Raw genomic sequence first — 20419 nt, forward strand, 5'->3', positions numbered from 1 at the left:
GGAGGGGTGAAGGGTCTGGGAGGGAATTGTGACCTGGGATGGGATGGGTGTGCAGATGATTTGGGTGGTGATCTAGGGCAGGAGGGAGTGGTGACCTGGGGCAGGTAGCTGGGAAGTAGGAGGGGCTAGGATGCAAGAGGCAGGAGCTGAGATGCCAGAGGCAGGCTCTGGTCAGGAGTCACTTACCTTAGGTGGTTCTGTGCCAGCAGCCCAGTAGGGTCCGTGAGGCAGGCTCTCTCCTACAGCAGCCCTAGACTGCTCAAGGAGGTTCCCTCCATATGCCATTCAGGGCCACTCATCCTTGGGAAGGAGGGAGTTTGTGCGCTTCCCTGCCCCAGGCCAATCATTGGAGCTGGGAGCGGGGGAATGTGCAAACTCTCCCCCCCTCCCTTCCCCGCCCCGGATCGTGTGGCACTTAGACGGAGCTGCCAGCTGTTCAAAATGGCTGGCAGCTCCCTCTATGTGCCATGCGCCCATGGCAAGTGGGGAAGGAGACTTTGCATGCTCTTCTGCCCTCAGGCCAATTGGGGAGAATTGGGCTGTGGGGCGGGGCAGTATGTGAACTCTCTCATATCTCCCTCCCCCTGCCTCTCCTGCCAAGGGCGTGCCTCGCTGTTTAAAATGGCTGATGACTCTCTCTAGGTGCCATGAGCCCCTGGTGGAGAGCGCTGCCAGCCATTTTGAACAGCCTCAAGGTCCTGGCAGCGTGGGCTGCAGGCTGAATCAAACAGCTTGGCAGACAAATCCAGCCCGCAGGCCCTATCATGCTCATGCCTGTTCTAGAACATTCATGACTTCTTATGGGACAGGGTTGGAGCAGCTGCCAACCTCATGGCCACTGGAACAGCAGCTGGAGTGAGGTCGGTCTCCCTGGCTTTGGAGCAGCAGTGGACAGCCCCTGTTGCAGGGGCAGGGATGAGGCTGGAGCAAGTGCAAGTCTGGCAAAGCCCTTTTTGTCTCCCTTCACACGCAGGTATTTTTGGCAAAGGTCAGGGACAAGTCATGAGATTCTGTGAATTTTTGTTTATTGTCCACAACCTGTTCCTGGCTTTTACTAAAAATGTCCAGGATAGAATCTTCATTGTAGTTATAGAGGATGTGGAGGCAGGAAAAGGGAATAAGGGAATTTGTGTGCTGCCATCTTGGTCTTGTTAACAAGAGAGCAGAGTCAGGGTAAGTCTGTGGCCTGACAACGCGAGATCTGTGATTAGACGCTGCCTTTGCCTCTCGCCTCCATACGGAGATAAGGATAGAATGCTGACTCTGGCAGGGACCTTGAGATAAGGAGCATCTGGGTGGAACTAAAATAACTGTTAGCTATTGGTGTTTGTAATGGGAAGGAGACTAATTGTTATTGTTATTATTATATCTAATGGACAGTATATAAACTGCTTCATAATTACTTGTATTCGAAGATCTGCCTTGGGGGGCTTCCCCCCCATCCGAACCAGTTTTTCCCTTGCTGCAGCTCGTAATAAAACTGCCTCTGGCTACTTGTTGCTTACAAACACAGAGTGAGGACAATGTTTTCTTCCACAGGAGGGTATGGGAAGTCAAGACTCCTGAGTGCTATTTCTGGCTCTGTAAGGGCCCCTGATCTTGGACAAGTCACTGTACCGCTTTTGTCTCTTGTTTTCACTGGTTCTAGAATAGGAATAGTAGCCTCTCAGGCGCTGATAATAACCTAAGGTGAAAAAACACGGTCCACTAAAAAATATCGTTTTATTTGACTAAGTATTTGTATCTGATTTCAGTGTATGATCTATTCATGAGTAACAGACAAGTATAAAACGCTTCAGAGGGGTAGCCAAGTTAGTCTGTAACTTGAAAAACTTAAAAAAACAAAACAAATTATCTTGCAGCACCTTGGAGACTAACAAAACATGTAGATGGTATCCTGAGCTTTTGTGAGTGCAACCCACTTCTTCAGATGAAACTATGTTTGGGTAAAAGCATATGCAAAAGAGAGTGTAGTGCACAAGCAAACCAAAGTACAACATCACAGAATTCTCTGAAGAGACAAGGCTATTTTATTAGCATGAGAGAACTTAGCATCAACATCAATGTAAATATCTGAAATGGCAATTTCAGAAAGTTGATGCAATTTTCTAGACATTTCTGCAATTTTTCCAGTATGCAGCTCAGTTTCATTATTGTAAAGGCTTCTCCACTCACTCAGTGCAGTCGAGAAGGGGTTGGAAGTTTTGGTTGTTTGCTTTGGCTGCATTCTCACTTTGGGATGCTGAATCCTGTCTCTGTTGCTTGAGGGTGCAGTAACTGTTTCCACAGAGCTGAAGGCATTTGGAACTGTCCCTGTTAGGGGAAATTTGGCAAAGGTGTTACTGTGTGAGAGCCAACCCTTACTTTCCAAAACAAATGTTGCTTCTGTCCTTGCGCAGCCCCAGAGTACGTACAGAACCAGCTTGTCTGACCACACATCTAATTCTGCGTGCTGAAACCTGTTTTCTCCCATAATTTTCTGTTAACCACTTGTCTTCTGCCAAATGTTCTGGGAGTTTCACATTGGGTTTAGATTGAAGGATAATGGGACATTAGCACAGCTAAGCATCTGACATGAAAGTCCAGCGGCATATAGAAAACTGAGCAAGTACTCTGACGTTCTTTGGTGATGGTCTGCTTTTCGACATACTAACTAAATACAGTAAACTTCCGATAATCCAGCACCTTTAGGACCCAGGGGGTGCCGGATTATCAGATATGATGGACTATCGGGGGGGTGGGGCTATAAGGGATCTGGGGTGGCATCCCCCCCACCCCACCCCAGACCCCTCATAGCCCCCCCTTCCGATAGTCCGGCTCTGCCCCAGGTGTCCCCGATTCAGCCACTGCTGGTCAGTTTCAGCAGCGGCTGAATCCGGGACACCTGGGGCAGAGCAGCTGGGGTGCTACTGGGTTGGTCCGGTAGCACCGCTCTTCAGCACTGCGAGACCAACCCGGCAGCACCCCAGCAGCTCTAGGGGATGCCTGGGACAGAGCAGCTGGGGTGCTGCTGGGTTGGTCCCGCAGCCCCGAGGGGCAACACTACGGGACCAACCCAGCAGCACCCCAGCTGCTCTGCCCCGGCTTCCCTGATTCACCTGCTGGTCAGTTTCAGCAGCGGCTGAATGGGGGAAGCTGGGCGCAGAGCAGCTCCAATAGTCCAGCAGCCAGAGCACTTCCAGGTTCCTGATGGTGCCGGACCATCAGGAGTGCCGGAGCATTGGATGCTGGACCAGTGGAGTTTTACTGTAGTTTTAGCAGGTTGACATTCTGGGCTGCACAGTGGCCCCGTTATCATAATGTCTACTCTTTTGGGGGGGATGGGGCAGGGGAGGCTCATTGTAAATTCTTCCTTTCCCTTGCAACACAAAACATTTCCACTTCATGCTGGGCTCATCTCCTGCCACTGTCCTGAGAAGCCTTGTAGGAAAACAGGAAGAACAATCGTATGCAGATGACTTTATAGTCTGGAGTACTATCTTGTGGTACAACTGCATGAAGGGGGCGGAAGGATCCATACAAAAGAACTTTTCTGCTGTAAAGTTGAGCACTCTCCAGAGCTTTTGGAAACCATGAGTTAGTGTCATCACGAGTGTGGTCCTTTGCTGAGTTGTACCAATGGGACTGTGCAGCTTCTGTAAAAGTACAGGTGAATCTGCAGTAGGCAATAAAGCCTCACTTTCCCCTGGCATACATAAGATTTAATAGATCTTTTATTTAACTTCTCTGATTCTGTGAAGTTGTTTTTAGAAACAAGTCAAAGATCATATAAGATCCAATGTACTTTTAAACTTTACTTTTACTGCTTCCTACCAGCTAAGCCAGTAGCCTTCCTCATTATAAACTCTATCTAGTTAAAGGAGGACTTTAAAAGATATTACCTGTTTGGGGCAGTGTAAACCCAGGTTTTATTGAAAAGCTGAAAACTATTAGAGCAGCTAATCTTGGTGCACCAAAATGTAGGCTAGTTCCTTTTGCAGGCCTGTGTTTCAGGAGCTGTTCCTTTTCTAAGAATACAGAATTGACCAAGCTGATCTAAAATTGGCCATGTGTATCTCCAGAATTATTTTCAGGTATTTAAAACTTTGCATCGGCTTATCTTAAAAACCAAAGAATCGCTTTTAAGTGCTAGCACTACAGATGGTTCTGAAATATCACCAACCTGGGTAAGGTTCAACCTCAGACATAAACTCCTGTTACCTGGGGAACTGAGGTAAGCAATTGTTGTGGGAGTTAAGGCTAATGGCAATGACTGAGCCCACGGCCTAAAGCCGGGTGTCCCCTCCCAGAAGCCAGATTCGGCCTGGTGTTACGTATCTGATCACCATTGGATTGGGTAACCACAAATCAGGCTAGACCAATGTTTAGGGCCAAACCATATATTTTTTTGAACAGTGTAACATACATCAACAACAACAGCGTGAACCCACCCTATCCCAGAAGAAAAGAAGATAGATAAGTCCCGGATACAACAAAGGGGAATATACTTTACAAATCAGAGGCAGATGGCGATTGATGCCTGCGACCTTCTACCCTGTGGCTAGTGTAAAGCCTTAGGGGAGGACAGCAGGGAGTCCCTCGCTGGCAGGGAAAGGTAGTCCAGTCGAACGGCCCTCCTGCAGGTGGATCTCTGCCTCCAGTGAGTTGGGTAGATTCCCTCTGGGATCGGCGCTTGGTAGCCCTTCGACTTCCAGTCCAATCCAGCGAGTAAGGATGATGGTAAATGAGTTCGAGTCCATGTGACAGAAGCCAGTAATCCTTAAGTGGGGCGTTCCCACACTCGCGAGGCTCTCTATCCCACACTCGAACAAATCCTTATACCAGAACCCACAAACTAAAATGGATCACCACGGGAGACGAACAGACACCAACAGCAGACAGTGACTGACAGGCTACGATACGGACGGACGGTGGCGAACCCGAACCCTTCCTTGGTCAGGGCTTATAAGCCTTTCAAGGCGGGAAAAGGGTGGTAAGGGTGGTGTGCAGCAACTGGTGCCGTGTGCAACACTCCAGTAGGGAGGGGAGCACAGTTTCTGAGCGGTGTGCAGCTCATTTTAGTGCCCAGTGCACAGTTTTGGACTGAGTGCAAACTATAGTGCGGGGTGCACCGAGCAGATGACCGTGTGCACTTAGGTTTTGGCGGGAAAAGGGTAACAGATAGAAGAAGGAAAACAAGATGGAATCTAAAGAGGCTCCATCTTGAACATAATAGCTTTAAATGTCTTTTCCCTGGCAACACTCCAAAAGTAAAGATTCTGCAATGAGGCCTTCACAGACAATAGTAATGGCACAGGAGGCACTGTAAAGTCTAATTAGGGTGTTCCTTACTATTGGCTATGCAAACCTGTTTTGTTTTGTTTTTTCTTGGTTGGTTTGGGTTTTTTTGTTTTTTTTTTTTGAGTAAAGTGAATAATTTTGGCTGAGAAATGCACAATGTAATGTCGTAAGAGGGTGCTGTTTTTACATAGCCACTTTCCTTACAACACTTCAACAGAGAAGGTCTCTTATCAGATCAAATTTTCCAATCCATTTTAACCAGGAAGATCAGGAGGCAAAGACGAAGAGTTCACTTTTGTCCAGATGTAAAACAACATGATGTAATCCTGTGAAATGAAACAGCTTTCATAATGATAGCAGCCATGGACTTTGTGTAACTTGTGTTTTAAAACAGCAAAACAGGACACCCTCTCTCTTCGAAGTTAAAAAACCTAACGCCCCACTTCCCCCAAAATAATCTTTATCATTGCACATGGCTTGCTAAGGATACTTCTAACAGAGCAAGATTGTGCAAAAATTCTTGGGTGCCTCATTATACCTTTTTCAACTAAATATTAGCCTTGCAAAGAGCATGCTAGGCTCAGTTCTGAGTGGTGCTGAACACGTTCAGCACTGTGTATACTCAGAACTTAGAGGACTGGGCTCTTAGAGGCCACAAAGAGGAAAAACTAAAGGTTCCATTATTCCTAACACAGGCACTATGAATGGTCTCACTGTGACTTCCTGGGCATGAGAAAATGTGGCTGTAGTTCCGAATCAATTGTCATGTCATGCTTTTTGTTATTTGGGAATTGATCCTAGACCCACCAAACCTATTTCACTTAAATCTCATTCTGTTTTTAACACTATGATTTTAGAGGTTAAGACTTTATCATTCGTATTCTTTTTGTTCGTGTTGTTTGTACCCAGATCTACACTCTCGTTTAAAATCTGAGGCTTACATTTTCAGGTGATATTGACTGATACAACTGATATTCTGATTATCCAAAAGGACTGGACACTGTCCAGTGTGTTAAGTTGGGCCCACTAAAATGAAGCACCCAAAATTATAAGATACTTTTGAAGATTCTGACCTCGTTTTTTAAAATGGAAGAGAGTGTTGGATTGTAGTTATTTTAAAAAATAACACTTTAAATGTCATGGGTTTCGAGTAGTAGTCTCATGGCATCATGTACCTGTGGGTGCTCCTCATCAGATGCCCGTGTGCCGATGGACCTTTGACTGAAGATTCTCAGTAGCATTGTCCATGAGTTTGCCCCTGTACCATACATATCCTTGGGCTCTGGTCTGAGGGTGCATAGAGAAGGTCAGATCTCCCCCAGTTGTGGCAGTTCTTCCTCAACCACCTGCAGCCTGAGACTGAGCCTTGCTGCATCCTTAGTTAGCTTGTGAGCTTTGCCTTCTTTATTCTTACTTTGCTTGTTTTGAATTTAGCTGATTTTTTTTCTTTCTGTTTTCAGAGACTTTTTGTTTAACTTTATGAATTCCTCTTTCCTTGGCAGCTGTGGCTTCCTTCCACTTCAGTTCCCCCTTTGTTTGGGGTCTTCTCTTGGTCCAAAGTATGGAGAAAACCCCAAATTTAAACTTTGCAAGGTCTGCTCCATCTTGAAGAGCAGGTCGAGGATGCTGAGGGGAGGATAGACTCCAAATACTCCTTATGGAGTATACCCTAATTACTTCCAGTGTCAGAGTCCCATCCACCTCCAGCTGATGCACCCTGGTCTGGCAAGCAGTGTCAGAACCCCAAAGCATGCTATGGAGAAAAGGTTCAAATACACTGGCAGGAAGTAGAGGAAGGAGAAAACTTCCCAAAGATCAGTTTCTAAAGAAAACGGCCCCAGCAAATTTCCCTCACTTGCATACTCAACTACCATTTGAGCTTAAGGACCTCATGCCTATTGCTGAGCTCCAGAGAGGGCCAGGTTGCAGCTGTTTAGGCTTTTCCCTGAATATCACACTATTAATTGTTCTCTGACTTGTCTGCAATGTAGAGTTATTGAGAGAGCTATTCCAGAACAACTTCATGTGTGAATGCTGGAATACCGCAGTAAGAGTTCACACACAGTGTCAATCAAGGACATTTATTCCAGAATTAGAGCATCTACACATGGAGTTATTTGGGAATAGCTATTCCTATATAAACTCTATATGTAGATATCTGAAAGCTGAGGTCTTGTAACACTCACATCACTCTCTTTATGAAACAGTATCAGTGTGAGACAACTATCCCTTTGGTTTAGGCTAGATAGAATCTTATTCTAATAACCCTCTTCTAGTCTGAATTGTGCTATGATGTTCCCAAATGACATGGGCTCCCCTTGTCTTTTGGATGACACAATAATTTGTGGCCTGTTTTTATCTTGTTCTCCTGAAGCACATCTCTATTTCATCTGATGTATTCCATTCTACTAGTGACAGGCTTTGTTTAATTCACTTGGGAGTAATTGCCATCTTGAACAAGGGCTGGATCATTTTAGCAATGCTTTCCCTAATCTCCTTCAGGTCAACTGCAGTGAATCTGATTTTGGGGGTGGGGAGGGAGAATGTGGTTCAAATTGCACCAACTATTATAAGAAACATGAGACAGACTGCCTCTTGTAATTATAAATAAATAAGTGAAAAGGAAAAATCAACTTTAGCATGTTCTAGCTCTCTGTTTTCAGGGTTTATGATTGTGCTCCACAGGGACACAGATAGATTTAGATGCTTAAAACTTGACCTACATTTTTTCCTTATCTGTTTACAGTCACAGTATATATTTGTCTTTGTCATGAACAAGTAATTGATTCAGTGTTCTCTCCCTGGCTGACTTCTCCTACACCCAGTTGCTTTAGGGAAAACAGTATCTCAGCCCTCAGAAGTGACCTTACAGGACAACTGTTGGAAAGACCCTAACGTTAACAATTCAGTTACCATAGCAAAGCCATGTTTGTGCAGCCTGGTCCTTGGGACTGAGCCTGCAATGACAAACTAGCACTGATTTCAGTTTTATGCTTCCCAGGGTTTGTTATAAACAAAAAATAAAAACATCTTCTGGGCAAGGTGGGAGGGCTCTGCACTTCCAGAAAGGGTGGGACTCACCTCCCTACCACCAGTCCTACATTGCTGCCCAGACCATGTCCCCAGGGCTCTGGTGGTGATATAAAGGGCCCGGAGCTCACGGTAGGAGCAGTGGTGGTTGGAAGCCCTGGGCCCTTTTGGATCATTGGGCCCCAGGGCAGTTGTCCCCCCGACAGTAAGTAAGGAGAATGTTACACAGACTGCTAAAGCGAAACATTTTCACATCTGAAATATCAGATAATTTGAACCAAAGAGTTTGAAAAGAATTTATGTGGAACTCTCTGCACCATTGATGATGATATTTTACAAAACTTTTGGAATACAGAGGAAATTGTGAAAGACTGGAATATAAGGTAGTATATCAATATTTTAAAAGGGTAAACAGGATGACCTTGGTAACTCTAGATCTCTCACTTGAACGTGGATCCCAAGGTAAAAATCACATACAGGCTGATTTGTAGAGCAAGGGCAGATATTAAATTGGTATCCTCATCCACAGATGCAGAAATGATCTGCAGATATTTCCATGCATATCTGCAGATATCCGCGGATTTGCAGGGTTTTAGGTACAACATTTTTATTTGCATCTGTATCCACAAAAATGAGCTGTGGATAGCCACATCTATGGATGCAGATACCCACAGATACAAAAAAAGATTTGTAGGGCTCTACTGATATGGGCTGCAGTCGATAACAATTTAAATATGACCGTATAATTCATACCTCTCCATGTGATCTCATGGAATATAGGTCTCAGCAAACAATCTTGATAGCATTTTTGATATTACAAATTTGTTGGGGTAAGACATTTTACTTAGTATTGCATGACATTCTGATTTTAGCGCTAAACAAAATCAAGGCGGCACTTATTAAATAGATTAAAAACTGGCTAACTGATGGATATAAAAACTAATTGTAAATGGAGAATCATCATCCAGTGGGTGTTTCTAGTGCAAGGATGTCTTTTTGGTTAAATACTAGGCATTGCTTTTATCAGTCATCTCAATGAAAACAAAATCACTGCTGATGTTACGTGAAATGATTACAGGTCAGTTCTATAGACCACTATGGAGGATTACAGTGATAAACTGGGCACATTTAAACGTGTGGTGATGCTATATGGGAGACGCTTGGTATGGATACCAATATTGTGAAATGGAAATGAGTCATTCCAGATTTGTTGTATGAGTTACCCATAAATGTTGTTTGCTAAGTGTGATGATCTTATTTATATGCTTGTATCACCTTTTACTGGGAGTAATAGTTCTGTCTGGTATAGATGTATTTAAAATTTGTGTGGTGCCCCTGGGGCTGCGTCTAGACGGCTTTCCTCTTCCTAAAGAGGAAATGCAAACGAGGAAAACAGAAATACAAATGAAGCGCTGATTAGCATGTTCGTGTGCTTCATTTGCATATCCTTTTCTGATCCTTTTTTCAGAAGAGGTTTTATCAAAAAAAAAAAAGCAGTCTAGATGTGGTTCTTTTGACAAAAAAAACCTTTTTCAAAAGAACCCTTCTTCCTCAAAAAATGAGGTTTACAGGGTTCTTTCAAAAAAGTTTTTTTCCGAAAGAACTGCATCTAGACTGCCTTTAAAAAAAAAAAAAAAAAAAAAACCTCTTCAAAAAAAAAGGATTGGAAGAGGATATGCAAATGAAGTGTGCAAACATGCTAATCAGCACTTCATTTGCATTTCCGTTTTCCTCATTTGCATTTCGTCTTTCAGAAGAGGAAAGCAGTCTAGACGCAGCCTGGGTGACACTGTTGGACAGATGGGCTAGGCAGTGCTGATGCCAGCTTGATGGCCCATCAAGGAACATCACGTATACAACTGACCCATTGAGAAAAGACATACACCCTATGACTCAGCAAGGCATGTAGGGACATGCCTGTGGATAGGGAACTCTAAGGCTTTTCCATACCCATGTTCTGTTTAAGCATATGTTTGAAAAACAGAAAATACAAGCCACGTAATGAGGAATACAAAGGGCAACTGCATCATCTCCATTTTGTTGTCAGTTCTGGTTCTTAACTTTGCTACAAACTGAAGTTAGGGGTTGCCAACTTTCTGCTCTCACAAAACTGCCCTGCCCATTCTTCAAGGCCCCGCCCTCCATGTCCTCTCCTTCTGACACTTGCTCTTCCCATCCTCCCTTTCTTGCTCATTTTCACCAAGGTTGCTTGGAGTTGGAGTGCAGGATCGGGTGAGGGCTCTGGGGTGGGGTTAGAAATGAGTTCAGGATGCAGGAGGTGGCTATGGGTTGGGATTGAGGGGTTCAAAGGGCAGGAGAGGGGTTAGGGCTAGGGCAAGAAATTGTGGGGAGCTTAGGGGTGCAGAGTCTGAGCAACACTTACCTCAAACAATTCTCGGAAGCAGTTAGGGTTGCCAGATGGTTTATCCAAAAATACCAAACACCTTCCCGCCCCCCCCCCCCCCACCAAAAAAAAACACTGGGGAAAAAAATCTGTTGAAGGGGAGAAAAGGCGGGGTGTGAGAGACCGAAGTTGTTGAGCCCAAAAAAAAGGACTCAGAGCTATTAAGCAAATAAATAATAAAACAGCATGGCCCCTTCTCAGAGTGCGTGCAGAATCAGAATAGGGATAGGAACAGAGGAGAAGTTGAGCACTAAGACCGAGGAAAGGCATTGCTTCCCCTTGGTCTTTAGGCTTTATGCCAGCAGCCATTTTGTTTTCTTGATCAAGCCAGAACGCAGCTTCCCTGCAGAACAAGGTAAGCAGGGGATCTGGGGCCATAGAGGCTGGGCCCAATTGCCGAGTGTGTTGTAGGGTTGACAGGTGTCCGGTATTTTCGCCTTCTGTCCAGGAAAAAAAAACAGAAAAATCCGGACATTTTTAGGTGTCTGGTATTTTCTGAATTTTTTTTACCGGACAGGAGGCGAAAATATCGGACTGTCTGGGTCAATATCGGATACCTGGCAACCCTAGAAGCAATGTCATTTCCTCTTTCTGCCTCTTAGGCAGGGGCATAGCCACACGGTTCTGCACACTACCCTGTCCACATGCACTGTCTCTGCAGCTCCCATTGGCTGCAGTTCCCAGCACTTGTGGTAGAACAGAATCTAGAGTCCCCTGACTGCCCATACATGTAGGAACATGTTGCAGCTTCTGGGATCTGTGCCAAATGACAACAGGTAGGGAGCCTGCCTTAGCCCTGTTCTGCTGCCGACTGGACTTTTAACAACCTGGTCGGTGGTGCTGACCGGAACCACCAGAGTCCTATTTTGACCAGACCAGTTCTAGTTGAAAACCAGACAGCTGGCAACCTTTACCGAAGCCCTGAACAAAGGTCTAAATGATCCATCCGAGCTGTGGATGTGTTCCAGAGGGACTTTCAAGAGCAAACTCACCAGTAATGCTAATACATAAACTTTGAATCTTTGTGTGTATGTGAGACTGCTTTACCATTTAACAGCTCTCTTCTTCTTCTTTCTTTTTTCTTTATTATAAGCCTTTAGTTTCAGACAGTAAAGGATGGGTAGCAATGTGGTATTTTGGGTAAGATCCAGCCTAATACTGACCTGGCAGCGTGAGCCTTTATGGAGTCAAAAGAACATTTTGTATAGTGAATAGAATTTTAAAATAATGTCTCACTGCACTGGATCTAAGTGTTGACTGGGAGCCAGAGAACTGGAATGTAATAAAGGCAGCGGCTGTGTGGTTTCTCTTTTTTCTTCTTGTTGTTAAACAATATGGAGATCCGAAGAACATTTTATGATTGGTTGGGGAGTTTAACCTCAGATTTACCCACCAGTTTTGGGAATATCTGCTCTTCCCTTTTCAGCCTGTGAAGACTACTGCAGGCACACGGGATCATACATGGCTCTTAGTACAGAAAAACACAATGCCCTTCATTGAGAAATCAAGAATGTAGGTCACTTTAGAAGATGTGGGCCTGTACTTTGAAAGGAATAACTTAGACAGGACTTCAGGGATCATGGTGGATAACCACTTGAATATGAGTTAGCAGTGCAATGTAGTGATCAAGAAAGCACATATAATCTTTGGGTATATAGGCAGAGGACAAGTGAGTAGAAAGGTATCGTTGCCATTGTATATAGCATTTGTGAGACCAATGGTAGGTAACACAGTGTGTCCAATTTTGTTGGCCACTCTTAAAAAGAATGTTGATAAATTGAAAAGGATTGCGAAAAAGAGTAACAAACATGATATGAGATCTGGAAAACCTGTCTCATAAAGATGCCTAATTTATTTATCTTAACAAATGATATTTAAGAGGCAATGTGATCATGGTCTACCAATACCTACATGGTGAGATTTTGCATAGTAGAGGGCTCCTTAATCTGATGATGGGTGATCACTCATTGCCGAGTATGATCATCTTCCATGGGAGTTGTGGACCCTCAGCTGTCTGAGAAGGCTCCATAATCTAACAGATAGACAGAAGCAGAATAAATTATATAATGGCTGGAAGCTCAAGCTAGACAAACTCAGATGAGAAATAAGGTACAATTTCTTTTTGAGAGGCTAATTGACCATTGAAACAACATGCTCTAGGGATGTGATGGATTCTCCATTACTTGAAGTCTTTAAAGCCAGGCTGAATGGCTTTCTAAAAGATGTGCTCTTGTACATCTAGCTTAGCTGGAAGTGATGGGCCTGATGCAGGAACTCACTTTGTGAAATTCTAGGTGTTATGCATAAGGCTAGACTAATTAATCATAACAGTTCCTTCCGGCTTTTAAAATCTACAAACCTTGCTGAAATATAGCTACTGCTTTGCAGCAATGTAGGAGGTAGTATAGGTGTTCTTCATGGTTCATGAGGCAAACCAAAGTCTTAATAGGTAATTTGTTGAGGAATCCCTTTATTGTTTTAAGCTGTGATGTGGTGTCCCTTAATGCCGTGTTTCCCTCTTCTTGCACACACTTCTCTATTTGTATTTCTTCTTTCTAGGAAGAGAATGGGAACTATTCTTATGTGGAAAGAGTGCGGATCCCCCTGCCTCATGGGACTTTACTGATAATGGAGGGAGCTACCCAGGAAGACTGGCAGGTGAGAATACTTGGGCAGCATGAAAATTAGGGATATAAAAACCACCCAGAATAGTTAACTGGTGAATGTGAGCAGCAGAAGCTGCTTGGAAGGGGCTGCTCCTTCACTGCTGCAGGCAGCAGGAGTTGCCCTATCCCCAGCCAGCCAACCAGGTTCTGACGGTTGGGCTGCCATGAAGGGGAGCCTCCAGTTAGTTGGTTAGCCAGTGAGCATGCCAGTAAGACACATGCTAACCTTTAACATCCCTAATGAACATGGTTTTTCCCATGATGGTTAGGGATGTAAGCGACTAGTTGACTAGTGACTCGACTAGTCGCTCCCCTCCCCCCCCCCAACTTACTGCCTCTATCAGAGAGAGGCTGCATGGGGGGGGGGGAAGGATCTGGTGCTGGGGGGAGCTGGTTTAAAAGCCGGTTCCCCCCAGTGCCGTCTCCATGGGGATAATGTGCAATTTCAAAAGCAGAAGTGCTGCAGGGAGCCTAGGGTGATCTGGGGACTCAAGTAGTCCCCCACTGGCCCTATGCTCCCTGTTTTTGAAATGTACAAGAGCCCCAGGAGGGCTTTTGTACATTTCAAAAGCAAAGCATTGCTGGGAATCAAATAGTCTGGGGCTGTTAGACACTTCAAAAGCAGGGAGTGCAGGGCCAGCAGGAGACTGCTTGAGTCCCTCACTGGCCATGCTCCCCACGGCGCTTCTGCCTTTGAAATGTAGCAAGAGAGTGCAGGGCTCCTGCTACATAACAAAGGTTGAGGTGCTCTTATTGACTAATCGAATAGTCGATGCAAATTACATTGATTATTCAATTAGTTGATTAATCTAAATTTAACATGCTTAACTGTGGTACAGTTTTCTGGAATACCACAAACTACACCAGTGAAGACATGTGTTAATGGGAAAGCTATTGGAAAGTGTGCATTGTGCAGTAATGCGACACTTCACTACACATTAACAGTGCTTTCCTTCCAAGAATCTCAATGCATCACACAAAATTAATGGCTTAAGCTGAACACCATCTCTGCAAGATCAATAAGTGATGTATAGTGATTACTCCACACACCATTTATACTCCTAGGTAATGTTCTGCATTTAGGCGAGGCAGTGACAAACACGGTATGCATCTGAAAGCAAATAGGCAATTTAGGAAAGCAACATAATACAGTTGTAATGTGGCCTAACAACTCTACTGTTACAAAAAGTGTTGTAGGTTTCTTAATGGTCCTGAGCAGTCAGGTTTTATATCTTACCTAATTATTATGAAAAGTGAGTAATGTGTCCATCCTGTAAAATGAAGATACAAAATATTTTGTATCTTCATTTGAATAGCAAATGTTTAATTGTGCAAATCCATGCTCTTTTTTTTCCTTAATGTTTATAGCATCGGGTACCTAAGGAATATCATGCCAGGGAGCCACGGATAAACTTGACATTTAGGACCATTTATCCAGACCCTGAGGGAATGCAAAGATGAATGAAGACAAATGTCTTGGTTATTACTGGATAGAACATTGCAGCTGATCTGAAGTCTCAGACCTGGTGCTGGTTTGGAGAAAAGAGCCATAATGGATTTTTAGTTACCGTCAAACATCTGATAGCGAGAGGGGAGGAGGCTGTCATCATAGAGAACTGTGGCAGTCACACATTTCCTGTAATATATAGATAACACTGTCATTTTTCAGACATGAGATGCTATTTGATTTTGTTAATTCATAGACTTTGTTTGGTTTATTTTAAAAAGCAATAGTGACCCGTCCCCTCAGAGAGAGGTGAAAATGCTTGCATAAATTAAAGATGAGAGCATTTACTCATTGGAAAGCAGCTTCAGTGATCAATGCTTTTTTACCATCACCCTCTTTATCCTGGCAAAATTGAATGGATTTTTATAGCAGAGTCAAGTAACAGATGATAATCCTTTTGTTCTAGTCTACATGAAACTGTGCAGGTGTGTATATAAATCTGTGAAAATTATTATGTAGCACATCAACTGAGAGGATCTTGGAGCACTTATTACTATAACTTAACTCTTACATGGGAAACAGAGACCTTTGCCAAAGTCTCACAAGTCAATGGCAAATCTATGGGGAGAACTCATGTCTCTTTACTTCCTGTCTGGGGCCTTACCCACTAGACCATTTTGCCTTACTGCTTTAAAGTTAACCAAAAAAGTCACCCCTTCAATGTTGGTGAAGGATTGTGGGGCTTCAGATTTTGAGACGCTTTGAGATACTTAGGGTCTAATTTTTTCAGCAATACTGAGCATTTGCTACTTCCTTGGACTTCAGTTAGAGTTATGAGTGTCCAGCACCTCTGAAACTCTGGATATCTCAAATTGGGTCACCAAAACTACTGACTGCTTTTGAAACTTTGAACCTAAATTATTTGTCCTTTGTTGTGAGAACATACCGCTCCCGACTTCTCATCTTGTGCTCTATTAGAAAATGTTCCTGTGTGTGTGTGTGTATATATATATATATATATATATATATATGTAATTACACAAACACAAGTTGTAGTGAAAAATACTTCTATCAAACCTCATGTATTCCTAACAGGCAAGTAGCAGCTAAAACCAAGATCCGGATAGTCTTGCAGGAATTCTTAAGAGCTTGCCTTGCCTATCTGCCTTGCCTGCTATTGAAACCATGAATTCATGGTTACTCTTTTATACAAAGCCAGTTATGCTCTATATATTGCTAAATACTCTCTGCAGTTGTTTGTCAGCTATGATGGACTGCAGGATGATAAGTATTCATTGTCTATATAATGTGGGACTGCAAGTATTGATAAACATTCTGTGCATTGTCTGACATGAATTAAGCTAAGCTTGATGCCCCTCTTTGTTGTCAGAGTAAGTAAGTGTTTAGAAAAAGTCTTTCTGATTAGCCAGTGGTATCAGGTGCATTATGGAAGAAAATTATTCCCTGCTGACAACAGTCAAATGACTAATCGTGTGCTATGTGTAAGTTTTCATTTTTACTGGTGATTGTAAAGGATAAACTCTTAAGCCACTGCAGTATTCAAACTCTAAATTGGGCAGAATTGATTTCTCAGTGACTCACACAAGTATAATACTGGTATGATGTCTGCCTAAAGTCTGACAGCAATTAAAACTGCTCGTATTTCTAAAGTGCATGAATGTGAAGGGGAAAGAGTTATTAAAGTGAAGGGGTTCTATAGATAACTTTGGGGGAATAGGGAGTTGCATTTTTTTGGGGAGGGGTTTCACCCTGGTTTCCTGATGTTATCCTCATTTAATTTCTTATTTTCAGTTTTAATTTCTTTCTTTCTTCCTTCCTTTGTGTTGAAGGATACAGCTATTTGCTTTGCTTTCTGTTCTCTTCTGGTGCCATGTGCAGACTTCTGGTGCAATGTTGGGTGATGTAGTTTCTACAAAGAGAACTATTTCTCATTAAGCAGGTGCCTGAGTTAACTCCTCCCAGAGGCCTATCCTTATATCTTAACTTGCATTGCTGCCCTCACAGTTCACTGAACCTGTGTTGAATATAATTTTGTACAGCACTACATCCAGGGAGATGCACATTCCAATGGTTACTTCAGAGCAGTGAGCCTTCTCTACTGCTGTCTGTAATATCTTGTGGGTGAAAAGAGGGGTGAGGGACATCATCTTCTTTGAGTAAGCTGCAAGAATGCTTACCCTGCCAAGTCCAGAGACAGGGCCAGATGCTCGGTGGTGTAATTTATTGTAGCTCAGCTGAAGTCAATGGAGCACTGACATTTTACTCTAAATGAAGGTCTGACCCATGGATTCTAATCCTGCCACTGACTTCTTTCTGCCCTTTGATTGGGTTTTTATACATTCATTCATATTTCACTAATAATTAATAACTTTCACATTAGGAATTTAAATGCTCAAAAAGTGAGGCAGTGGAAGAAATTAATGTTTCTGTTAACATTAACTCAGCCATCCTATACATCTCGTACGTTTTCCGGTTTGCATGAATTCATATTTATGAAGGCAGATATCTATCCAGAAACCAATAATACAGCACACATGCAGCGTGTACGTGTTCATAATTACTACAGTATGAGAACCACAGTTTTTGCCCTTAAACCTGTGAAAGTAATGAGATTTGTAACCTTAACATAATTTATATTTTAATTTCCCTGTGGATTCCTAAGAGAGCCTACTCTTCAGGTGCTGAAAGTTTCACAGTAGATAGGCCAACTCCTTTGGACCTAAAAGCCATGCATAAGCACCCAGATTCTCTCCTGAGCTGGGATTCATCTGGCCCAAGAGAGCTTACAGGCTGCTCTAACTTATGCACCAGCTGGCTGTGTTTACTGTAGAATCACATTTTAGTTGAGAACTGGTGGAGGAAAACATGCTGTGCCATGCTCTCTCTTGTCCCATACATCATATGGGTGGGGAAGTTGTCATTAAAACTGATTATGCCTCTTCATGGCAGGTGTGAACTTCCCCACACTGGAGAAATCATCAGTTAGCCAGATAGGGCAACAGACTACCATCTTTGCACTGCGTAAGCAGCAAAAAATGGCCAAAATAGGCAGAGAGAATCTGGCCCAGTGTTTCAGCATTGAAATCGATCTACAGATACTATTTCTGTTTAGATACCAGCACTGATACTTAATAGATCCCACAGTTATTATGCACAAAAGTAAGACTGCAATGTTCATAACACGGGTTTAATGTGGGTGAGGTGGTGTGTCCTGGCAACCGAAAGGCATAGGCCTCATTGAGGACCAGCAAAACTGAAAATTTCAAGTAATAACTTCAGCTGTGTTTTTTTCATTCTTTGAGTAAAACAGCGACTGAAAATTTCAAAGATGTTTGAAGGGTTTTTTTGCTCCAATTTTACAGATTGAAAAAAAAAATCCCTTCTTGGAGGGATGGAGACTGAATGTGAAATGTTTCCTCCACAGGACTTATTTCAGAATTAGAATACACCCCTCCCAGGCCATAGTGTCTTTCTGTTTCATCCTAGGCCTGTATAACAGACTGCAGAGCATTTCCAGACCGAAAAACAAAACCAGTTAGAGGGACTGAAGGATGTTTCCCTATCTTTTGCCATAACCATGTATTCCTGGAGTACTTGCATTGGGTACTGGGGAGATGAATGGGTAACCATTACCCAGGGAGCAACCCTCTGCCCGCGGCCCACTGTCTGTCTTTTTATGACAAAATCTGTTTGAAGGTAGGGTTTGTTGTTTTTTTTAAAAGTATTTCATTTGTACCGTGTCAGATGAATCTTCTCAATTTTTATTTTTCTCCCTTCGACTAAGTTACCTCCTCCTGAACATGAATTCAGAGAGATACAACAGCAGCAAAGGAGTTAAGCTGAAGAGTCCCATGCAGCAATCTTGGCAGAGAGCTGTAGATTTTCCTCATGGGGTTTACGACAAGTGACAGATGATAGGTGCTCGTACAGCCCAGAATATCCTCTTTGAGTGTTGGCATCATTGACTTGGCTAAAAATCATTTAACACTAGCTTTGCCTTTTCTGGTCATAAACACTTTCAGCCTCGAAATGGAAGCTGAATGACTGAGTCTTTTTTAAATTGTTCTTTTTAAATGCTCCAAGTTTCCATAGCAACCTATTCCATTTGTTTAAATTGGTGCTAACTGGCCCATCCTCCCTTCACCAGACTTCTGCTGCAAACTTACATGCCTGTTGTCCCATTTCCTGTCAAGCTGCAGGGTGCCTTTGCTGAATTTATTGCGTTAGCAATGAGGGGCTCCTTGTGAAGGATTCGCTCTCCTCAGAGTTCCTTCAGAAACAGCGGAATCATCTAGCTGGTTGAGTGCCAGATTTCTGTTGCTTTGCTTGTTGACCTATTTGATATGCCTATTTCTTGTTCCTTCTAATGTTTGTCTGAGCTCTGGGTAACTATTACAAGTAACTTTTAAAAGGAGGTTAGGGCTATATGCTGATGACCTTTGAGCAGGAATGAAATTGGGCTTCCTTGTGTGATTCCACAGAACAGTTACAATTCCTTTCTTAAATATAGGAAAATTGGGTTGTAATGAAGTTTAATGAGGGGGAAATAAGAAAGGAAGGGTCTTGCACAGAATAGTTATTTGATTTAGATTCCCTGGATGATTTGCTGGTATACCCCCAGAAGCACTATTATGGATAATCAATACTTGCAATCACGAGATTTTGATCACGTGATATGTTCAACTGATCCTAGCAGAAGAGACTGCTCTGAAGCTCCACTAGAAGATTTCTCCCCACACAGCCCTGTGCATGCAGTTTAACCCTGTTCATTTGAATGCTATTATTCTTTGTATCATAGTGGTGCTCAGAGATCCTAACAGAGAGCAGGGCCCCATTCCTTTAGGTTCTATATAAACACAGTAAGAGACAATTTCTGCACTGAAGACCCTCCACTCTGAAGAAGATAGATGAAGGGTGAGAGAAGAAGAGGCACCCCAACAAGTGTCTTGCCCAAGGTCAGAGCAGATGAACTGCTGTCAAAGGCTAAAGGACTCATAAGTCTAGTGATGCTTCTTACATGCTCGAAGTATTTTCATCTGCACCTTGCTCCCTCAAACAGAGCTGTGCTCTATATCTAGTCCATGGCAAAAAAAAGAGACAGCTTATCTTTACAGTGCTCCTTCAAAATGAAATGGCAGAAGGAAATAACCCCCAAAACACAGGCACCTTGTTTATTTGCAGAGGCAGCAGAAAGGGGATTAACAAACCTTGTGTGGTGGAGTTTTCTGAGTGGAAGTGGTGGGCAGAGCTGGGGTCCCTATGTTTCATAATCAGCATGTAGTTAATCCACCTACTTGACATGAGTAGGGAGGGGGAGGAGGCAAGCGTGTGGGCAGGAATGGGGGCTTGATAGTTTGTGTGCATGGTAGAATTTGCCAGAGACTGGATTTACCCAGTGAGAATAAGGCCTTGTAACTAGCTTACAAATTACAGTAGGTTCCATACTTGGTCAGCCTGACAAACCATTATGCTTCCAGCCCTAGCACAATAAAGGCTATGAAGCAAGGTTTTGGCTGCCGAATGCAGGGGTGAGCTCCACTCTTCCTGTCTCAACGATGCTGTTATCAGTCA

General features: G+C 43.3%; 1 protein-coding gene across 4 annotated transcripts in view; it reads left to right on the plus strand.

Annotated features, from left to right (window-relative positions):
* ALKBH3 (alkB homolog 3, alpha-ketoglutarate dependent dioxygenase) overlaps window positions 1–15185 on the plus strand; it is a 38466-nt gene extending 23281 nt beyond the window's left edge. For all 4 annotated transcript variants that reach the window (XM_075927521.1, XM_075927520.1, XM_075927518.1 and 1 more), the window contains 2 exons: window positions 13274–13372; window positions 14749–15185. In XM_075927521.1, the coding sequence (XP_075783636.1) occupies window positions 13274–13372; window positions 14749–14762 (113 nt within the window). In that variant the 3' untranslated portion in view covers window positions 14763–15185. The remainder of the gene's footprint in view (window positions 1–13273; window positions 13373–14748) is intronic.
* The last annotated feature ends 5234 nt before the right edge of the window (window positions 15186–20419 follow it).

The sequence above is a fragment of the Pelodiscus sinensis genome, chromosome 4 (genome assembly GCF_049634645.1).
Source record: "Pelodiscus sinensis isolate JC-2024 chromosome 4, ASM4963464v1, whole genome shotgun sequence".
Taxonomy (NCBI): Eukaryota; Metazoa; Chordata; order Testudines; family Trionychidae; genus Pelodiscus; species Pelodiscus sinensis.